The sequence below is a fragment of the Diadema antillarum genome, unplaced genomic scaffold (assembly GCF_040938485.1).
Source record: "Diadema antillarum isolate AM-2024a unplaced genomic scaffold, OU_Dant_1.0 scf00000063, whole genome shotgun sequence".
NCBI lineage: Eukaryota > Metazoa > Echinodermata > Echinoidea > Diadematoida > Diadematidae > Diadema > Diadema antillarum.
Genome location: NW_027270952.1, coordinates 5,478,769 through 5,501,265, shown reverse-complemented (window position 1 = coordinate 5,501,265; position 22,497 = coordinate 5,478,769). Strand labels below are relative to the sequence as shown.

At 37.0% G+C, this 22,497-nt stretch overlaps 1 protein-coding gene across 1 annotated transcript in view; it reads left to right on the top strand.

Annotated features, from left to right (window-relative positions):
- Window positions 1-3,183: 3,183 nt before the first annotated feature.
- LOC139716310 (cyclin-G-associated kinase-like) overlaps window positions 3,184-22,497 on the top strand; it is a 31,122-nt gene continuing 11,808 nt past the window's right edge. The window contains exons 1-9 of the mRNA XM_071627871.1: window positions 3,184-3,414; window positions 5,283-5,344; window positions 8,323-8,382; window positions 14,624-14,878; window positions 17,493-17,618; window positions 19,376-19,465; window positions 20,323-20,458; window positions 21,126-21,302; window positions 21,640-21,778. Of these exons, the coding sequence (XP_071483972.1) occupies window positions 3,288-3,414; window positions 5,283-5,344; window positions 8,323-8,382; window positions 14,624-14,878; window positions 17,493-17,618; window positions 19,376-19,465; window positions 20,323-20,458; window positions 21,126-21,302; window positions 21,640-21,778 (1,172 nt within the window). The 5' untranslated portion in view covers window positions 3,184-3,287. The remainder of the gene's footprint in view (window positions 3,415-5,282; window positions 5,345-8,322; window positions 8,383-14,623; window positions 14,879-17,492; window positions 17,619-19,375; window positions 19,466-20,322; window positions 20,459-21,125; window positions 21,303-21,639; window positions 21,779-22,497) is intronic.

Here is a 22,497-nt window from a genome sequence, read left to right as displayed (position 1 = left end):
TCAACGACCGATACATGCAGCTCTCGCGCGAGAGATTTTACCTGTACGTAGCTAGATCGTAGGGGTAGTGCGTGGTAGACGTACGCACACGTATTAAGTATTCGCGCGCACACAAGCTGCGCGGGGCTACTGGAAAATGCTCGGAAAATGCATTTTCTGAGTTTCTGCAAGTTCAGAGTTTTGATTAAAAGTAAAGATTTCTTCAAGAAAACTAGAAATAATATTGACACATTCAATTAAAGAAGCACTTGTAGTTTTATAAAACATTAAAGTACTTTTGGAAGATCATCTAATTAGCTTGGAAAAGCAAACTTTGCAGAACGTTAAGTAATCTGTGAATATTATTTCGAGAAAACAACACCCAAACATTTGAGAGCCCCATATATGGCTGTACAAAATGACTTTTTAAAATGCTAAGGAAACACATTTAAATTGCAATTTCATTAAAAGGGACAATTGAAACTCATGATCTTTCAAATATCAATTGAATGCAAGCAAAAAATAAAAATCGTGATATTTGACATGCTTCTGAATTTTGTGCTAAAAATGACATTTTTCGGCAAAAACGCGCGTGACATCCGGCCGTACGCTATTCCTTAGTATTTTTGCAAGACTTTCAGTATGAGAACGGAGCATTAACAAAAAATGCCGTCGAATCCTTATCTAGAGCCTTTTTTGAGGTTTGGCTGGTCTACTATTGAGTAATTATGTATAACATTATTTTTTCGAAACATTTCCTTAAATACAGTAGGGGTAGCGTTAATTTCTACATTGTACATAAAACAACCCAGCTGAAGACGATATAAATCAGTAATCTTAAGAATACGGTTTTCTTTAAACAAGACATCAGTGTGTGATCTATAACCGGTATTGCATATAAAACGCATCGCTTTTTTCTGCCAGAGAAATACCCTGTCCATTTTTGTTTGTATTGCATTACCCCATGCCATTACGCCATAAAAAGGTAAGGAAGAATAAGAGTTGAATATAACATAAGAAGCACTGACTTGGGGAGAATCCGTTTGACGTGATTAATAATGCCAATATTTCTTGAAACTATCTTACAAATATTATCAATATGACAATTCCAAGTTAGCTTATTGTCAATTGTAATACCAAGAAATTTTGTAGTCTTGACTTCTTTAACGACAGAATGATCAAATATCACTTGGTCAGGAAGTTGTTTAACAGAGTTACTATATAAATAACATGTAATTGTTTTTTTTGTTTATCTAAAGATAGTTTATTTGCTTTTATTCAATTTCCTACATGTGTAAGTTCTACATTTAAAACTTCTAACTTATTAGGATCACTGTGAGTATAGAATAAGTTTGAATCATCAGCAAAAAAGATAAAAGAGAGAACACTCGAAGAACATCGAATGTCATTTATATAAGTAGAGAATAACAGTGGACCAAGAAGGCTTCCTTGGGGAACTCCACACGTGATTGGTACCGTAGACGAATTATAATCATCCATGGTAACAAATTGCTTTCTTCCAGAAAGATAACTTTCGAACCATTCCAGAGCCTTACCTCTAATACCATAGTGCGCAAGTTTGTATAACAGAATGTCGTGATTTATAGTATCGAATGCTTTAGAAAAATCGAAGAACAAACCGATAGTATGACAGGATTTTTCGATTGAAGCTGATATGGTATTTATTAGACTTAGAATGGCATGAGTTGTGTTATGTTTTTTTTTTTCTAAAGCCAAACTGGGAGTCAGATATGATGTTGTGAGACTCAAGGAAGGTAGTTGTCCTTGAATGAACAATTTTCTCTAAGATTTTTGATAACGAAGTTAACAAAGATATTGGGCGATAGTTGCTGATACATAATTTGTCTCCTTTCTTGAATATTGGAGTCGCCTTTGCGACTTTCATTTTAGATGGTACTTGACCAGATTGTAGTGAAAGGTTATATAAAAACAATAAAGGATCTGCTATAAAATGAATATGTCTTTGATAAGGACATTGCCAATGTCATCACAGCCAGGGGCTTTGTTTGCTTTGAGCTGAAGTACAATTTTGATTAATTCTTGCCTGTCAATTGGCTTGAAAAAAATTGAGTGGTCGTTCGGTGAGGAAAGAAATTCGTAAAATGATTTATCACTTCTATGAAAATAAATTTCTTGAAGTACAGGATATATATCTTATGAATCTATAATCCATCATGTACAGCTCGAAGGATTCTGAATTTCCACCGGTTATTTCGTCACTTTTTATCATGAATGAACAAGTGCACAATTACTACACTCGGCTGTCCTGTTCTTACCACCTGCCATCCGTTAGAACCAACTTTAAACACAAAAGGCCTACACTTGCTTTCGCTGGACCAAAATATTAGAATTCTTTAGCCTATTCTCTTCAACAAAGCACAAGCCTCAAAACATTCAAATACAAAATAAAACTAAGTCTTCTGGGTAAATATGTTACGATAGCCTTTATAATCCTATACCAGATATCTGGACATTTTTACCCTATAAGGTAATCTTAATATCTACGTTTACATGGTATATTATTCATGTGGAATTCCTATTCATAGTAATTCCACTGTTTATTTTTTCTCTTTCTTTCTTTCTTTCTTTTTTCCCCCTCTCTCCCCCTTCGGTTCTCTCTTTATTCCTCTATTTCTCTGCTTCTCTCCCTCTCTTTCGCATTTATGTTTACTACCTTTAAGATGTAAATACAATGTATGTACAAGTTTATATATATATGTTTCAGGAGTCTGTATATTATATTCTCAATTACTCTGTACATAGTTATGAATATTACTCGTCATGGTGACCTACAAATTTTACAAGCTATGCTTTTAGTTGGGTCACCCCATTTCCGTTTGTATAAGTACCTTATATTCTGTCAATTCATGCTGATATATTACTGTAATATTATGTGTCAATATGTAAACAACAATGCAATGTAAAAATGGAAATGAAACGAATAAATTCAATCTTCTTTCCACAAAAAAAAAATCCCAAGAACGTAGATGGCGCTATAGCAAAACACACATTCATAGCACCCTCCCACCGCAAAAGCTCGACGTCAAAGGTCATGTGTGTATGACTGGCATGGGGATACAATCATGTACGTGTACTGGTAATCGTATGTAGGCACTGTCGCCGGGTTCGGCGTATAGCATTACTGTGCACACGACAGTGTGTATTCGTATTGATAGCGCCGGTGATGCAGAAATCTGGCAGGGACTTCTGTGATCTGATGAATGTAATCCCATAATTATGCCGGAGATATCTTCGAACATTTTATTGAACAAGTTTGTTGCTTTATAATGTCTGATCTGTTTAGATCTGCTTTTGGGCTCCTCGGGGGCCAGAGTGATAGGGGGAGTGAATTTGTTGGACAGCAAGTGGAACTCGGCGAGACCAAGTTGCGAGTGAAGCGAGTGATTGCTGAGGGTAAGAGAACAGTTTTATACTCTAGTCTATAGCACTTTATATTAGCAGCTCTCACAGCACAGGGTCTAGAAGCACAGTTATTTCGTGTTCTTTTGTTTAGTCAAACAAGCAAGGCTGCATGCTGCCCAACAATTTGCTACTTCAATTAATGCCGGTATCACTTTACATATCTGCCGTTAATTGGGCATACAGTTGTAGATACACGTATTAAACGGACCAGGTCAGGGGTTTAGCATTTACAGGGGCCACACACAGTTTTCGTGGTTTTAAAGTTGGCAAGGCTGTTCCATTGTAAAAAGGAACCAGAACTTGGCCCAGAACTTTGCTAAGTAACTAATTGTTAGCATGGCCATGGATGGTTAGAGCCTACCAATTTGGGTTACAACTTCAGAATTTTACAAATTATTTTTTTCACATGTTTTCATCTTCTCTTCAATGCAGGTCTAATTTCGAAGCAACTTTGGTCATACTCGTCTAGATAGAACTCTCGATTTGATGTCAATTTAATACCATAAGTCACCACATCTTACTCTTATAATTCAAAGTCGCCAGACATTCACATCCCATGTAACGCGCGCCGCAATCGGAGATCAGCCGGGACGGCGGATTTTCATCGCTCTCAAAATACATTCCTAATTCACCTTTTTCCTCCCTAAAAACACAAATAATTAGATGTTCTAATTGTAATCCAATTAAATTTACAAATGGAATACCATGTATTTAGTCTATTCGACACTAACACTACAACAGGTGACAAAACCATTATTAGTACGAGGATGTTCTTGATTTAGAATGGATTTCAGGTGGCAGATTAATACAGTTTTTCAAACGCGATGATGCACTGTGCATCCTAGTATTCCTACATTGAATTGTGTGTATAAAAACACGCGCTAATATTATTACGTGGCGCGCTATGGGCGGCGAAGTAATTCAGTGCCTATCGTTAGTTCACCAACCTGGAAGTGCATAGGAAAAATACACAAGTGGCGACTATACGATAATTGATGTTAGATCTAAAAAAATGAAATCATTTATTGCAAGAAACATTGTACAAGTGTAAACATGGCCATGGTCAAGTGCAAGCCAAAATAAGAAATATGGGCCTACCTAGCAGTTTGAGGCACGCTACAGTACTTCTTGTAATTTGTAGAAACTATGCGTATGTTAGCCTGACCAGACGTCGTGCACGAAACACGTGTTTTACAGCGACTGGGCTGTGTATAATATGCGTACATAATGTATTCCTGGCAGAAGCGCACATTCTGTTGAAAATAGTATCACCTGAACCTTTGCATTTGGTCAGAAGCAAATGCAAAGTTCAGCCCTAACTTGATATCAGGCAAACTTTACAAAACTGTGATACCAACGGTAGTGTGATTAAATTTATTATGATCATATTATGTAGGTGGAGTAAAAATGTCAAGCAATGCATGCATACGTACATCTACAATATGTATGCACCTTTGTACAAGTTTGTATATTTGAAATTACTGGTAGTGAAGCAGTTGCAAGTGCCTGATTTAATCTACAGTGTACATGTAGGCATGATTTGTCAACAGAAATGAGTTGAGAGGAAATAAGGAACTAACAGGTAAGTAAAGTTATCAATGCACTTGTATACATAGGTATCAAAATATCATCTTCTAAATATCCATCCATCTAATTTCAGTATTCTTGATAGTGATTTTCCCTTATTTAAACAGCTGTTTGTACTTTGTCTACTGAAACTGAATCATATTTTTGGAAGGGCAAGGGACACAAATTAGTTTCATGCATATAGTGCAATTACTCTGTACTTAAACATTTTGTAGAATGCCAGTAAGAGTCATATGATATTCATGCCATGTTCATGTTGTCTTCCCATTTAGGTGGCTTTGCTTTTGTGTTTGTTGCTCAAGAGAGTTCGACAGGAAAGGAGTTTGCTTTGAAGGTATGTGTGTGTGCATCATTTTGTGCAGAAGGACAAAATTCTAGTGAAAGAGGAGCATTTCAGTGAAGACCAGATCCCCTTATTCTCTTCTTGTATGAGTTTATTGATTGCTATATAATCTTATCATCTTTATGTTGCCTTGCTAAAAAAAAAAGTGTTTATTCAAGGCTGGTGTTTTCATGAATTAATTGAGAAGCAACCTATTAAAGCAAAAGATTCTAAAAAAAAAAAGAGACAACTCCTTGAAGTAAAACATGCCAGACGTGCATGAACCATAATGCTGAGGTGTTTTGGAAAGAAATGAAATCATGCAATTCTGATTGCAAAGTGTGGGAAATTCCATTGGCAGTGTTTGTCTATGCCCATTTTAATACCAAGTGTTCATTTGGTACATGGTGAATGGACGTTGGTTTATAATGCATACTAGTAGTCTTTTAACTTACATACATTCTATTAATTTTAACACAGGAATTAGTCTTCTGATTTGATATTGTGTCATGGGTACTCATTGCTTGATTCTTTGTGCTTACAAATAAACTTGATACCATGAGGGGTTGCTCTGGAATTAACAGAGTTATGTAGGAAGTTTCGATCAGTGTACAAATGTACCTAGTGTGTTCAAGTTACCCTCACTTACTTTTTTTCTTTCTTTCACAAAGCATGATAAAAGTCTTGAACAAGAATGTAGTCACAATAACTTAGACAAGACGGCTAGTGACATAAAATTTTTTGACATTTTGATCTCTGAAACCTTCAATGTGACAATCATCTTGCAGTTGAATTGATTTCCCCTCAAGACAAACAGGTTATGCCTCCATGTAATCACTCCAACATGTATGCCCTTTATATAGATCATAGAAATAAATATAAGGAAGCAGGATTGAATGAAAATTATTTGTGACCTATCTTTATGAATTGATTTTATTAGTCACAAATCACAGGTTTTCTGATTTCAGGAGAAAATTTTGAAATTCTCCAGACCCTGATCTTCAAAATGATGCATACCGAATTTGTGAAACCCATGTCCCAAGATCTGCTGCAGAAATTGTAAACACCAAAAAAAAAAAAAGAAAGAAAAAGAAAAGAGCAAAACAAAACAAAGAAGCCACCCCCCCCCTCTAAAAAAAGGAACAGAACGACTTTCTGAGAATCAGATTTGAAGTTCAGATGCAGTCAAGCATGCTGCAGATTACCAGTATCCTACACATACATTGTGACTCAATTGTCTTTGTGCCTCATGCATACAGAGGTTTCTAACCCATGCATTTTCATAGTGCTTGCCCTTTTGTGCATTGCTTCAGACTTCAAGTTGTACAATGTATGTCATATGTTTGCACTCGCTTAAAATTCTCCCATGGGAAATTGCCCCCAAGAATGTCCTGTCCTAGGGAGAGCAGTACAAATGGCCTGCTACAATCATGTGAGTCATGTTTTAGCCAATCAATGACCAGTTGGTATTCTGACTATTGGTAACTAATAATACGATATTTATAGTCAGCAGCAATGGCTGATAGAAATTGTTGTAATGGTCTTGGAAATTGCAACATGTGCCATAGAACCCACTGCAACTTTGAGCAGCTTTTTATACAAAGGTAAATTTTTGTGGTACATGTAGATGCCCAAAAGCACAAAGCAACTCCATTAAGTGGAAAATGCAATCCACCAAATTCAGACCTAAACTAATTGAGGTATGGACTCTTATACATGTACAGTATGTAACTTAATAACAGTGATATAAGTTGCAAGCACATGATACTTACAAGCTGTTCTATTAGACATTATTCAAATTACATGTAGATGAGGTGATCAAGTCATGGACTCATAAGTTTGTGGTTGACAAGGAAGTTATAAGATGGTGACAACATCATATTACATATCTTCCTTAATTACCTTATTAATATTAATTTTCATGAAACTTATTCCGTTCGGTTTGCTATGTATTGTGCATTTTTGTATGTATACATGTATAACCCACTTTATGCAAAACTGTAGGGACCTATGTATTAGAATCAACTGAAATATGAACTGGATTTACCAGATTGCAGATACCCATTATTTGTGACAGGGAAATTCTTCCATAGACATACTGGAGTGCTCTAGATAGATTAGCCATTTCGAGAATATTCATTTACACTTTCTTCCTTTGTTTTATTCTGTGTACATAGTTGTGATGTTTTTATTCGTGTGAAAATATTGTGAACACATATCACATTGAGTAACATCCATTCTTGATAATATCAGTGAAAGTTGCTGTGTGAGATACAAATGTACAAGTTAGATTATGATGTAGCCATGAGCTACGAGACATATGGCTTTTCTTTGATTTTTGTTTTCCCTTATTGAACAAGTGAAGAGTGTTGTAGATTACAAGTGTATGTGAATATTTTCTGTGCCCTAGAACCCAGGGCTCCTTTTAGACACCATCAGTAATTTTTTTGTGTGTGTGTGTGTGTGTGTGTGTGTGAGAAGGTGTGTCCTGACTTCGTCCAAGGTGATTGATTATACATGTCCCCACATGTCATGATCCAGACTTGTCTTTTTCTCTGAGACATTGATATACAGGATGTACTGTGCTACTGTTTCAGTGATCAGCAATTGTGTAGTCGAATCTGATTGTCGAGATTCAAGCAAATTCTGACTGAGCCTGTAGAGAATGAGGGGGGGGGGGGGACCTGCAGCTGCCAGCAGCAGCTCGAAAGTGCCCAGTAATTACAGTGGGGTCAGATGCTTCAAGGCATTTGTTGTTGCCAAGAAATGTTCAGTGTTCAGTGTTGTTTTGCATCAATGGAAAAACAGCTTGTCAACCTGACAGTGAGAGTCAGTTATTTATGTACACATTGTGTTATCTATTGATGATGTAGAGCTGGTAACCAGGGAGGTGGGAAGCAACCTCCCTGTGGTAACTGTGTGTACCATCAATCATGTGCTTTTAGTGCCAATGTTTTCATGCCCTATCATTGATTTCAATTCCTTTGCAGAGACTCCTGGCCAATGATGAAGAGAAATCAAAAGAGATTCTTCAAGAAATAACTACACTTGTATCCTTTTTTTTGATGAAATGCTAATTTGCCTCATTTTGTTTTGTTTGCGTGGTATATACCGGTACATGTACGTGTATGTTGTATGTTTAGAACAGCTAAGTCCTGGAGATGAGGTATTGACAGTATATCGAATTCATGTACAAGTGCTGTGACTACTATGCACATGTATCTGATACCAGTTTTGGCACCCCAACAACAAAAGCAACAGCAACAGCAGCAGCAGCAACAACAACAAACAAACAAATATGCCCAGCCTTTAAAAAACATAAAAAAAAAACATTAAAATAAGATTTGTGTGAAATTGTATCATGTATTGTATGACACATGAGTTGGTATACATGTCCTTTCATCTTACATAGGACTTACAGACCCCATTTTGGAGTGTGCAGTTGCATTCAATGGAACATACAAAATTTGTATTCGAAGAACAATTATCACATATTTTTTGTGCATAATGCTCTTTCATCTTTACAAGTTTGATATAAAATACTTTGAAAAATTCAGTACTTGATTGTAAGAGAAATGGAAAAAGATGCAATAATTTGTGAGAAAAGTGAGCATGCTAAAGTTATTATCAGCCATGGGGAGATCCCATGTTGCCTTATGAATGAGAGTCAGACAATGTGATAGCCTTGCAAGGACATATGAGATACCTTGTTTTCAGGAATAGAGAGATCCCATATACAGTATATACCAGTTAATGACATCACGTGTATGGAAAGTGCCCACTTTTGAAAGTGATACTGAAATAATATACAAATGTGGTTCTGCAATTCCAAAGTATAGTGCTTTCCTAGTTGGAGTGGTGATGTTAGGTTTGCTCTGTTGTACACATGCTCACTCACATGGGGATTGGTGTATTCTCTTGATTTTATGTACAATAGTGTGTGTGTGTGTGTGTGTCTGTGTCTGTGTGTGTATGTGGGTAAGCCGTGGCACCACTGATACTCGGTAGTGTTTCGTGCTTTTTCAAATTTCCGCATGGTCTATGCAGTATATTTGAAGACTAATCCTGGATTAATCCGCCCCTGCACTGCACATGACTGTGGTTATAATCCTACCACGTGTAATCCCACCAGGAGGGAGAATGCTGTGGAATGGGATCAGTGATCCGGGATGATGGGAACCATGGTCTATTTAAAATAGTCCACGGAACGATAGCTTTCTTTCAGGGAAAGGCCTTTAAAATACACATTGTTACAACTAGTGTACACATTGATCAGCGTACCAGGCAGTCAAAGCATGGTGAAAGCAGTTCCATAGACCTGGCCAAAAACAAAAGATTCTATGTGCAAGTCTTGAAGTTTTTCATTGCACACACTGTTTTTGTGACATTACCAACTGCTGGACATACTGTAGTTGCTGAACAAGATTAGATTTAAAGGACAAGTGCACCTTCATATACATAAGGATTGAGAGAATGCAGCAATATTAGTAGAACACATCAGTGAAAGTTTGAGGAAAATTGGAAGGTGAACTTGTCCTTTAAGATAGTATTTGCATGTACCTCTGTATTGAGAATGCAAAAGGCATTTCGTAAGTGGCATGGCCATTTAAGTGTCAATTGGCTCCAACTCAAAGTGTATCAAATTTAGTATAAAAAACTGCATTGTACAGTAGATACAATGTATGATGGTGGTGTATCTGAAGGCTATATGCTGCAATGACAGTTGTAAGCGACTTTTGAAGGTAAAATGTATTTTATACATTGGTCAACATCAATTCTAAAATGTGAAAGCTTTATCCGTGATTATGTATGCTTTAAATTAACCACATTAACTCCACCCACAAGGTGTCAAGAACATTGGCAGGGCACTGCACTTTTTGGTCAAAAGCCTTTTATATGATGGTCAGTGGTCAGAAGTCAATGTCATTGTCAAGACCTCATTCCATGTTTGCTGTTACTGAAGTTCAATTTTATTAAACTCCTCCACACATAAATGCTTATTGTGGAGCAGCAACATTTCTGATCACGTTTGGCAAAAGGATGGTTGGCCTTCAGATGGTAAAACGGTCTATCTCGAAAATTGCTGTTCTGAGAAAAATGACTTTAAAGTTTAGAGGTTTGAGCTTTGTTAGGAGGTGGGTATAATGTATTTTTAGCAATGGGACAAGAAGAAGCATATTAAACACTGATAACTGAAGAATTTTGTGCTTATTTGGGGTTTTAATTATAGAATAAATGAGATATTTGTGCAGATAGACTGTTTAACCACAGCACATGTATACACTCCCGCTACACATCATAAGATGGTAAAATGGTCTATCTTCTAGATAGACCACAAACACTATGTAAACTGGTCTAACTCGAAGATAGACCATTTTACCATCTGACAGCGATGATTTAAAAAGTCTCAATTAAGAAGGTTACATTCTGTATATGGGCAATTCCGCGGTTAGTAACGTTACATTTAAAGAAATTTAGATATTTATTTTTACTACTAAATCACCATTTATTCATTTCAAGTCAAAATCATGTTAAAACCTGTTCATCCTCCACAGGTCTATGATATAGAAAAGAATGAGTACAATCCAATAAATATTAGAATTGCTATGGCAACTAAAAGGGCTGGTTAGTAACGTTACGAAAAAAGGACATGACAAAAAAATCAATGTCTTGTAACAAAAAGTGTGCAAAATTTCAAGTTACTTCAAACAAAGTGTTGCATTAATTTCAGTTATTGCATCATGACAAACGTTCACGCAAATATTTTTAGCAGTTCGACCAATAATTTATCAGCTAGACCCCCAAATGCATGGTTAGTAACGTCACGGTTAGTAACGTTACATTTGTCCGGAGTAATTCCGCAGGTCATTTCACCCTTTTGTAATTGACAAAATGTCACATGACTTCTGGAGTATTTAAATGTATTCATCTTTTACCTTTTAGCAAAAATTTGAGGAAAAAATTTCAAAGCAACCCACTGTAATTTGCATTTAAGTGAATTTCAGCATCCCCAGTCCCACATGTACATTTTAAATGATGGTTTTGGATCTCGCAAAATCAATAAATATGAAAAATAAAATCTACTGAATTTGAAAGACCTTAGTGATTGGTGAACATCCATGGCATTAGTTGATACCTAAATTAAAGAGTAAGATAAAGAGGCACATTTCTTTTATCCATGTCATGTCCACCTAACTGCGGAATTGCCCATATGGTTTATGTAAAAGATAGCTCGTCTTACCTCCAAACGATATAACCGACAATGGGCTAACTCAAAGATAGACTGTTTTACCATCAAATCTGAAGGAAAAATACAAAAAAGTACCAAGATAGCGGAAATTATCTCTAAAACAAGACATGATGGGATTTTCTCGATAGCACCATTGGAAAGAGCACCCTCACATGTCCCGGAAAGTGAATTTACCTCAAAAAGTCAAATTTTCGAGTTAGACCGTCTTACCATCTGACGGCCGTGGTGGGAATTAACATGATTCCCACAGTAAATTGCTTGGATTGGACTTCACTTCACAGCTCTTTGAATACCAGAAAATCTGTGTAAGTCTAGTTCTTGTAAACAGTATGTGTTTGGACCTGTTGTCCCACTTACCACTCAATATATTGTTATTCATAATGGAAAAGAGACAGTAAGTTTGGAAAACAAAGGTTAAGGCATTTGTTTTTAAAATTGCTGTGAAAAAGAACTAGATAAAAAAAAGGATGATCACACAAGTTGCATGCATGCCTTGGGGCATTTCCACGGTAACTCACGTTACATTTTGAACTCAAAATTAGGTCGTTGAGATCAATATCCTTAAAACCTAATTAGTGATATGAGTTACTATATGTGAATGAGTATCATGCACCTCCATCCTACCTCACAGCAACATTACATCCACAGACTCTTATGAGAACTATGAGAAAAAACACTACAAATGTCGGTAACTCACGTTACATAATTTGGACATGCAAAAATTTGGCATGTCTTATATTCAAAAGTTTCCTCAAACAAGAAACAGACTTTAAAGTCAATTGTGTCAAAGTCATGGACTAACAACATACATCACCGAGTATGGTAAAAATTCAAATTGTCTTACATTCTCCAGGTATCGTCATGTGAAGTGGTAACTCACGTTACGGTAACTCACGTTACAGTTTGTCCACATGATCACAAGACGATTTTTTGTCTTAATAATCCAAAGAAAACTTACCAAGACAACTTTTTTTCACAAACAAACTCCATAAATAAAGAATCTAAATTGATTTGAACATTAATCTACAGTAATTAATCCCATTTTATCCATGAGATTACCAAAAGGCAGGAAACTTTACATTTAGAATACCAACTTGAAGATAAATTTCATTTTTAATTGAGTCGTTTTCCAAGCTTTCATTGTACTGAGACAAAAAATTGTATTCAACAAAATGACGTGAAACAGAGTCTATTTCATTAAATTGCACTCTTTTCCAGTTAACAAATGCATCAGAAATTGAGGATTTAATTGAGAAAATTTTGATTGTTTTTTATTTTACTAGATTTAAATGGATTTCAGGCTATCTAGATAAAACAAGTCATCCATAAACTATTCCATTTAATACACTGAGTCACGAGACTAGAGACCTGTACATGTAGTCTGTGGAAATGAATATTTCAATAAATCTTGTCACTTTTAAACAATGCAATTTATATTCCAATTATTTGATAATTGTTTGAATTACTCAATAATCAATTGTTTGTATGTTTGATTTGTTTACAAATTCTTATACTAAACTGATACAGAAATTAGACTTGAATTACAGAAACTGCAGATAAATTTTAGTTATCTGCTACCAGTATTGATCAGTTTAATAAAACATGTTCATAAATGTTTAAGCCTTAAAAAACAATGGCTTTGGTCTATGAAATGTCAAGTAGCCATTATTTAAATTGTACATACATGTACAAAGTATACCAGTATTTTCTAGAGTAATCAAGCAGACTGAAGCAGTGAATCCCAATGAAAAACATGAATAGTAAATATTTTGTGATCAGGAGGCTAACTATTAATATCACAAAATGTTGATAGTTTGCTTTAAGGTACATGACTGTCCAGCTCTTAAAGAAAATGTCTGATAATGAGGTTCACATTCAACAAGTTTTTGGTAATAGATCAGCATGTAAAGTAAATTATAGTAAACATGGAAAAGTTTCATTGTAGGATTTTGCAACAATATAGCTAAAACCTCAGAGTAGAATAGTATAAAACACATAAGCGTGTCAAATTCACAATGTTCAGTTCTCAAAAATCTCAGAAAAAACAGAAGGAAGCGAGCCTCATAAACAATGGCTTTGGTCTATACAGGTAGGTATAAACTATGAAATGTCAAATAGTAATCACTTGAATTACAAAAACAAGAACTTTTCAAGAGTAATCATGCAGTGATTATCCCAATCAGGAGGTTATTAATAGTTATCACATGTGATGAACAATCCATGTGTAATTAATACATTGTACATGTAGACCAGTTGGTTTGGTGATAGAGAGAGACCAAGAGAATAACAATCTACTGGAAATAGAATCTTAATACAAGAGTTCAGTAATCATGTACTCATTGGTTACTAAATAATCACAACCTTCATATCGTTTCTTGGTATTAAAGAAAAATCATGTCGGTAACTCACGTTACATTGTGGTAACTCACGTTACATGGTAACTCACGTTACAATTTTAAGACCTCTGTTATGAGAATTAGAAGCAAAGACTATAAGTCCCATCATATTTCTCGGATGTGTGCTGCATAGTTATTTGATAATCCAAAATACCATGTCTCAGTTGGGCATTGTAAAATTGCTAGGTTAAAAAGTTCATGTTTCGGTAACTCACGTTACAGCAGCTTCTCGAGCTATGTAAGAGCACGCTGGTGTTCGAAGTACATATCTTTATATCGAGGTTTCCACTTTATTTACTGCTAGATTAATATATTTTTGATTTGTAAAACCAAACAAAGTTTGATTTTAGCCTCAAATATAAAAAATAATCACAAAGAGCAACAAAAATGCATTTTAGGGATTTTTAGGTCAAAAAATGCTTTATGGTTTCAAAAGGTATAAAAATGCACAAAAGGAAACTTTTCTTAAAGCTAAAGTTGGTTTCACACACTTCAAACTATGGCTAACAAAGTAAGATTAGCAGTTGTCCTGAAATATGCGGGTAAAATTTTGGTGGTCATGTCGCACAACTCACGGAAATGCCCCTAAAGTTCCATTCTTTGCAAGAAATGTTGTTAGAACTTGACCATCCACTGTCAAATCAGAAAAGACTCTCTGGACACCCAAACATCGTCCAGTTCTTCTCGGCCGCTTCCATCGGCAAGGAAGAATCGGAACATGGTCAGTCGGAGTACCTGCTCCTCATGGAGCTGTGTCCAGGTGGTCAGCTTGTGGATGTGATCAACAGCCACCCCGCCCCCTTGAGCTGCGATGATGTCCTACAGGTGTTCTACCAGGCTTGCAGGGCGGTTCAGCACATGCACAAGCAGACCCCACCTGTGACCCACCGGGACCTCAAGGTGAGCCTCCTTTTCATGTCTGTTGATCGCATCACTTAATGTGTGGTGTGTTCACTGTCGAATTTCAAGACTTGGAATTTCAAATAACTGACACAAATATCTATGGGAGGGACTTAATTGTATCACTGTTTGCTGCCGGGTAAGTAATTGTGTATGTTTCATCGAGTTTATTTGTTTCTCTGCTAACTTTCTCTCTGAGTTGCACTTTGTGCCATCAAATTTCAAGTGAGAGCTGCTAACCTTTCGAAGCACGAATTAGTACTCAGCACCTCAGCAGTTGATGGTTTACCTGCAAAATCTGTATTTATTCAACTGGCTCTCTTTTTTAGATACTATGAAACATACTTATTGTATGTCTTTACACCCTGCATAATTAAGTAAGTGTTTTTGCTCGAATTAATGTTTAAAACATTAAAATTCAGTTGTCAGTCCATCTAAATACCTTGCTTATTGAGAGCAAACCTACTTCCAAGCTCTTGCTTCAGCTACAAAATCACCTAACCCTTTATCGATCTTATTGAGGCCAAGATTCACACATTAATATCTGTATCAAAGTCACTGCAGATTAAATGATGCACTGAATTCACAGCAGATAGCTCTTGTAAAAGGGATAGTACATACAACAGCAAGCACCGTCATCATCCTCTGTGCAAAATATTCAAAAGTCTCAATAGAAGTTGCACAAAGCTGCAACAGTCAAACGTACCTAGATTATAGAGTCCATAAAACAAAAAAATCTCAGTTAAAGTTGTAGTTACGGCTGCAACAGAGTGTATAAGATATAGTCTTTATTGAAGCTGTGCAAGTCTGCAACACTAAACAGTGGTCCTATAATAAATATGGACAGTCTCAGCTGAAGTTGCAGAAGGCTAATCTGTCAACGACGTATTTCACGGCCTCAATGGAAGATTAATGCCAGCATGCTCAAAATGCCAATCAGTCCTGGCTTCAAAGATTCGTCAAAATCATCTTAAGGTTACAGAAGACTCGGTTACTGATTGAAGGCAGCAGAATCTGAACAGGTCATCTCATGGCATATCTTCCGATGACTGGATTCAGGTTCATTTACACATGTATGCTCAAGCGAAAGCGGTGCAGAGAGGAGCTGGATTTTATGGTGTCCCCATCAACACACTGCCGACACTCTGGGGAGATATTCATGAAAGCGGCGTTGTGTGTCAACTCTTCCTGGTGGCTCAGAATATCATGTCACATGGATGAAATGTCCATGAAATAAAGTCATATATGTACTGTTAAGTAATGCCTGAAATAAATCTAAACTGTAACAGTCGGAATTGTGTTCTTTTCTGCCTGAGATGAAGCAATATCATGGATCTAGCTTCAACTGTTTCTCCATGAACCCACCACCGACACCCTACATAGGCGAGATATCCCGGTATTCACAAAGTTCTGCTGGGAGCTACTCACTACAGTGGCTCACATGTGCACATGCTCTTGAATTCAGTGCCATAGTGTATCACAGATTTTAAGGCTTTGATGCATAGAAAACACGTGTGACACATGTGTGGATCCCATGATTGTGCACTCATGCATGTTTGCATGCATTCTCTGTATAGACGAGACGAGTCATGCCTCAACCTTTTGTCAGTTAACTATTGAAATTAGCTTCCTTTTTTCCCCTTCGAATTCTTTTTTGATGGGCTCTAGTGTTTTGGTATTCCCATGCACTTTTGTAACAAATAAAATTAATGGTTGGCAGCTCTGAATTATTGTCAATGCAGGGTGCTACATAAGCACTTGCCCGATTGCCCGGGGCAAGTGAAAATCAAAGTTGGGCAAGTGTTTGGGAACAATGAGAAAAAATGCTTGCCCGAATAGGGCAAGCAGAATGTTTTGAAGCCAGCTTTTTTTTTTCACTTTTCCACCTTTCAAATCCACGAAGCCAGCCAAACAGAAGCCCAAGGATAATGACTGTTTAATGATCAATACAAAACACTGAAATTTCATTTCAGCACTATCCACCATTTTGCAAGCAATACCAACACTCGATCGAACCGAGTTTGTTTCTCCAATGTGTCAAGCCCTTGGCTTACACGATGTACAAGTGATTTTCTTTGTTTAATTTTCTGATATTTTTGTGCTTTCTATTTGGGCAAGTAAAATTAATGTTCGGGCAAGTGTTCTGCAACAATTTAAAGATCTGCTTGCCCGACTGGGTAAGTGGTAAAAAAAAAGCTATGTAGCACCCTGCAATGTTAACAGCGATATGGCCCCCTTCTTTCTCTTCTTCAGGGGTAGGAATCAGAGTGTTAGTGGGGGTGCTCTGACAAGTTCATAGAACATCATGATGTCATAAAATGATGCTGAGGGTCATGATGATGATAGTGGCAACATTTTCAATATGATAGTGATGATTATCAATGTAAAATGATTATTTTAATCAATTGTCATTGATTAATGATGTTGAACTTTCTCAATTAGAGATGGCTCTTGAAGTAGATTCTGTCTTTTGCCCTACAATAAAGACGGGTCCACATACAACATATTACAACAAAATTCAGGGAGAGATGGACAAATTCCCCTTAATAATCCTCCTATCTGGGTACCTGTAAGATGAAGTTGGATGCAATGTTTGTTTGTATTTTTATTTCAGTTGGAAAACTTCTTGATAGGAGCCAAGGGTACCCTGAAGCTGTGTGACTTTGGGAGTTCCACCACCAAGTCTTACCAGCCGGATGACACCTGGTCCTCCCTCAAAAGGAGCATGCTGGAAGATGAGGTATGTTTGCCATTTGAACTACAAGTCTCAGCAGTGATGCAGTTCTTTGTAAGCTTTTTGAGTGTTATTTTCGCGAGGGTTTAATTTTTCGCCAATTTCGTGAATGACCGTTGGACCGTGAATTTAACAACACGCGAAAATGTCGCCATGTGCCAGGGTAATAGCACACTTGTGATAGTGTCTGTTTCAATTCGCGAAAGCAACATCTCGCAAAAATGTCTGTGACCTCCTCATACGTGAAAATATCTGTACGTGAAAATAACAGCTTGTACAGGATAATATGTGTGTGTGTGTGTGTGTGTGTGTGTGTGTGCTTGATTGGCCGATTATTGGTTTATCCTGTGTGTTTTGAGTCACAGCTGTGTAGCTGTAGATATTTACTGTCTTCCTTGTAATTAGGTGATGGTATCTTGTCATGTTTTTTTTTCTTCTTTTTTTTTCCCCTGAGAAGGTGAGTTGTGGTACTCACTGAAAGCTGTCATGATGATATTGTGTGACACTTACACTACTGTAGAAAGAGAGTGAAAGAGAAAGAGAGATGTTATCTTCATCTTTAACCTACTTTCTTCAGGATTCTGCAGTCCATGTAAACTGCCTTCACAGACCATTGAGTTCCAGTATTCCAGGGGTTAATTGTAAATGTAAATGTTTGAATGCATGCCAGTTTGTAGTCCATTAATAGGTGATTGTGTGTAGAGGTCTTTATAAATTTTAGATGTCAAAGCTGCAAAGTAGTTCTGGATGCAAAAATGTATTTTTAGAAAGAAGGGCAAGAATTTTGTCATACATGGGTATTTGTCTTCTTGCAGCAGAATTTGAACTGCAGAAGCATTTTGAGCTCCTCCGTTTTATCCAGTCAGAGAAGATTCACTACAGCATTATTTTACATTTATTTCACTTACCACATGTGGTAACAGTTGAGTTATGCCCAAACAGCTTTGTACATCTTTAGCTGACCTGAGCGGAAGGCTCAAGTTGTGCGTCGTCCGTCGTGCGTAAACTTTTTACATTTTCATCGTCTTCTTGAAAACCCCAAGACCGATTTTCACCAAACTTGGCAGGTAGCATCCCTAGGGGGTTAGGTTCTCAATTTACTGTATACGCCGAATATTTCGCGAGGTTTTTATTTTCGCGAATTTCGCGAGTCAGGTGCTATTCGCGAAAGTAAAGACACGCGAAAATATTGACTCTGATCCCAATGTGAATGTGACGTACGCGTGTACACTTCTCCGTTCAGTTCAGGACTCCACGATCGCAAATTTAACCACTCGCGAAATTGTTTGGAATTCCCAATTCGTGAAAATTTAGACTCGCGAAATATATGGCATATACAGTATTAAAATGGGCACCATGCTCCAGCCTGGGGGCCCCAGGGGGCCCCCAATCCCCCAAAATTAAGGAATCTTAAAAATTTGGGCCCTTATTGTACATTTTCATCTTCTATTTGAGAATCTGGTCAAATTTTGGTAGAGCTGTGAATAATTTAGATTAGTGACTGCGTGAAATGTGAACTTGCGATACTCAGGTGAGCGCAAGACCCCCGGGTCTCTTGTTACATTTATAGTTGTAAATTCCGATCATCTACTTTTTGGCAGAGGTTCCCAATTCTGTTTCTGTTTTCTCGTCATCTTTGCTCTCATGTGTATGTATGTGTGTAGATGTAGTGCACAGTGGTTGGTTGTTTGTTTCTTCTTTATTCGCAAATCTGAATGTATTATGATTAGGTAATTGTATTGGTTATGACTTTTATCCTCCAGCTTGCCAGACACACCACACCAATGTACAGAACGCCAGAGATGTTGGATCTCTATCAGAACTTTCCTATCAACCATGCTATGGATGTATGGGTAAGCATGCATGCCACTCATGTCGAGGCCACTTATAGTGAATAGCTCCATATAGAGGATGTCTAGTTCCCTATAAAAGATAACAAGCACATTTCCATGCACATCTTAGACCGAGATTTACGCTCATCTCTATCAGCAGAAGTCAAGTATTGCGCTATTGAACACTAACCCATCTTTTAGCATAGACACTTGTTAACTTTATTTTCTGATAGCCATTTTGGCTTCCAGCACATACAAAATACATAAATTTCTATAAAGGTGCCTTGTTTTCCATTTCCTGCACTAGTTTCCCTGAGTAATGAAATATCTTTCCACATCCTCACATGAGAATGTTAACTAGGCTCTCTGATTTTGGAATATCCTTGATTTTGCAGTGTGAATGTTGGCAGCCCTTGTGTCAAATCTATTTTTTTTTTGGTTGGATTGGACTGAATAATTTTGATTTGATTCTCTGTAATCCAAATAGTATGTATTTTGATGAAACTAGCAAGCATCGATAAAGATGCTTATTGACTGCTTTAGTCACATCTACCACAGAGAATGCGTGGGTCATTCTTTATCTTGTCTTAACCCGTTGAGAATGAGTCCCGAGTGTACTCGGGCAAGGGTCTATGGGAAATGTGTGTTGTAGCAAAATCAAACTGTCCTCAATGGGTTAATTGAAGTACAAAGGTCCAGCAAAAGTATCCAATGAGTTTTGCTTTACCTGGTATACAGCTATTGTATAGGAGCCTCTTTATTAACAGATCAAGTTTTACACACACCCTGTACATGCACCTCAGAATGTTTTAGTAATACGGTTTGTAATTCATTCTCCTAGCCAGTGTTCTCTATACCATCATCTCTCCTACATGCAGGCTCTAGGCTGTATGCTATACACACTGTGCTTCAGACAGCACCCCTTTGAAGACTCAGCCAAGCTGAGGATTATCAATGCAAACTACTCCATACCCGAGGATGACCAGGAGTTTACCATCCTACATGACCTAATGCGTGAGTTCTCACCAGTTCCTGTATTTTGGTTTTGTTTATTCATTTTTTTTTTTTTTTTTATTTGGGGGGGGGGGGGGGGGGGGTCCGTATGGACATATTCCAATCACTGCATAGACCTAGGGCAATGTCCTATAAAATACCTTCTGATCATTGTAAACTGATGTAATTAAAAAGTGCAGGTTTGTTGCGGAAGTCATCTATTTTTTTTTTTCATTATCGCAATGGTGCAATTGAAATTTTCTACATTTTGTGGAAGATATTGTGTTGATATTTATGTTCTATCATCAGCATAACAATTAACTATGAATTAAGCAAGACTTCTTTCGATCAAAGGATAAGTGATCATTTCAATAGATATACAATATGCAGATTCATGTGATCATTAATTGTATGTTTGTATGTGTATTGTGTGCATATACAGGTATGAAACATATTGTCGTTGTGTGAAGGTAGGAAGTGATATTTTCATGTCATGAAATCATCATAAGTATAAACAGAATGTGGTGTGTCCAGGTAACTAGATTGAAACTTTATCCCATTTGAAAGTTTTGTTTTCATGTTATAAAGTAGAACCTCTTTTACCCCCTTTCCTCAGTACACAAGGCCTATCCCTCGCATCACAATCAAATTCATGTTTGCATTCATTATATTTTGTTATATCCCATAGGGGGAATGTTAAGGGTTGACCCCAGGGACAGACCGCCAGTTGAAGTCATTGTAGCTCAGCTGCAGGAAATTGCAGCAGCCCGTAGTGTGACACTGAAGGGCCCCCTCAGGGTCCTGACGAGAGCCAACCACGCACAAGCAGGCAGCAGTCCAGCTAAGAGACCACCTGAGCGAGATGGTGAATATTGATCCTTTTGTGAATGACTCTTGACATCTTAATGCTTCCTGATTGGGACTTGTGACTGACTGATCCCTGGTCATTTATAGTGGCTTAGTCAGTACCTGTGACTATAAATCTTTGACTACTCATGAGTGCTTAGTCAGCACCTTTGATTGATAGACTCTTAGTAGTCATGACTGTCTTGTTTGGATTACTTGTTTTTGATTGATCACAAGATGGTCGTGATTACCTAGTTAAGATTTGTGACAGACTGATCCTAGACCTATTACAACTGTGTAGTCAGTTATGGGACTATTTATATTTGAAGCTTTCTTCTCTACTTAATTATGTCCAGCAAATAATGTTGGTCAGCGACCGCAGGATGTCACTGACTCATCTGCTGGAAACTTTCTTGGAATGATGAAGGGTGCTGGCGGAAATCTCTTGCGCAACCTGAAGGACACATCCAGCAGAATGGCACAGACAGTGGCAAGGTTAGTGTGCTGACATCTCTAACCTTACGTACTGTGGTATCACCGATCTGATTATGACATCACAATGCACAACTATTTTCTATTCCCTTGACAGCAATAACTGGATTACTGATATTTCCTGACTGAAAATCTTGCACAACATTAAGATTATTGGTTTAACAGCTGCGATATTGAACAGAAGCAGCACATATGTAACCTGATACGGAAAAATTTTGCATTTGATTGACAAAATTGCCCTTCCTGGATGTGAATAAACACTGCTTATTCAATGTTTATTTACATCGATGAAGAGCAGTTTGTCAATCATTTGTAATGAAAATAATGATACAAAAATAATTGAAATAGAAAATGTTGTTTGATGTGAAGGATCAAGGAAAATGTTGCGGTTAAAAGGATCTCTAGACAGTTGCGCACGGGTGGAAATTCTTTTGCAAATACTATGTGCAATCATTGTAATGTGCACTTTATTGTCATATTATGAAGTCTGTAACAGGGGTTGCATTGGTTTATTCTTGCTTTAGTTACAGAAACAGGATAGATATATTGATTGATGATTTACAGATGTATGAGGTAGTATGTATTCAAGCCCCTACATTCTTGTATGATTTAAGTGATGTAATATAATGGTAAACCTGTTGTTAACCAAGAGAAAGTGAGAAACATTAAATTGTAGTTATATATGCAAGCTCTTCTCTTGATTTTCCTCATTTTACTACTGT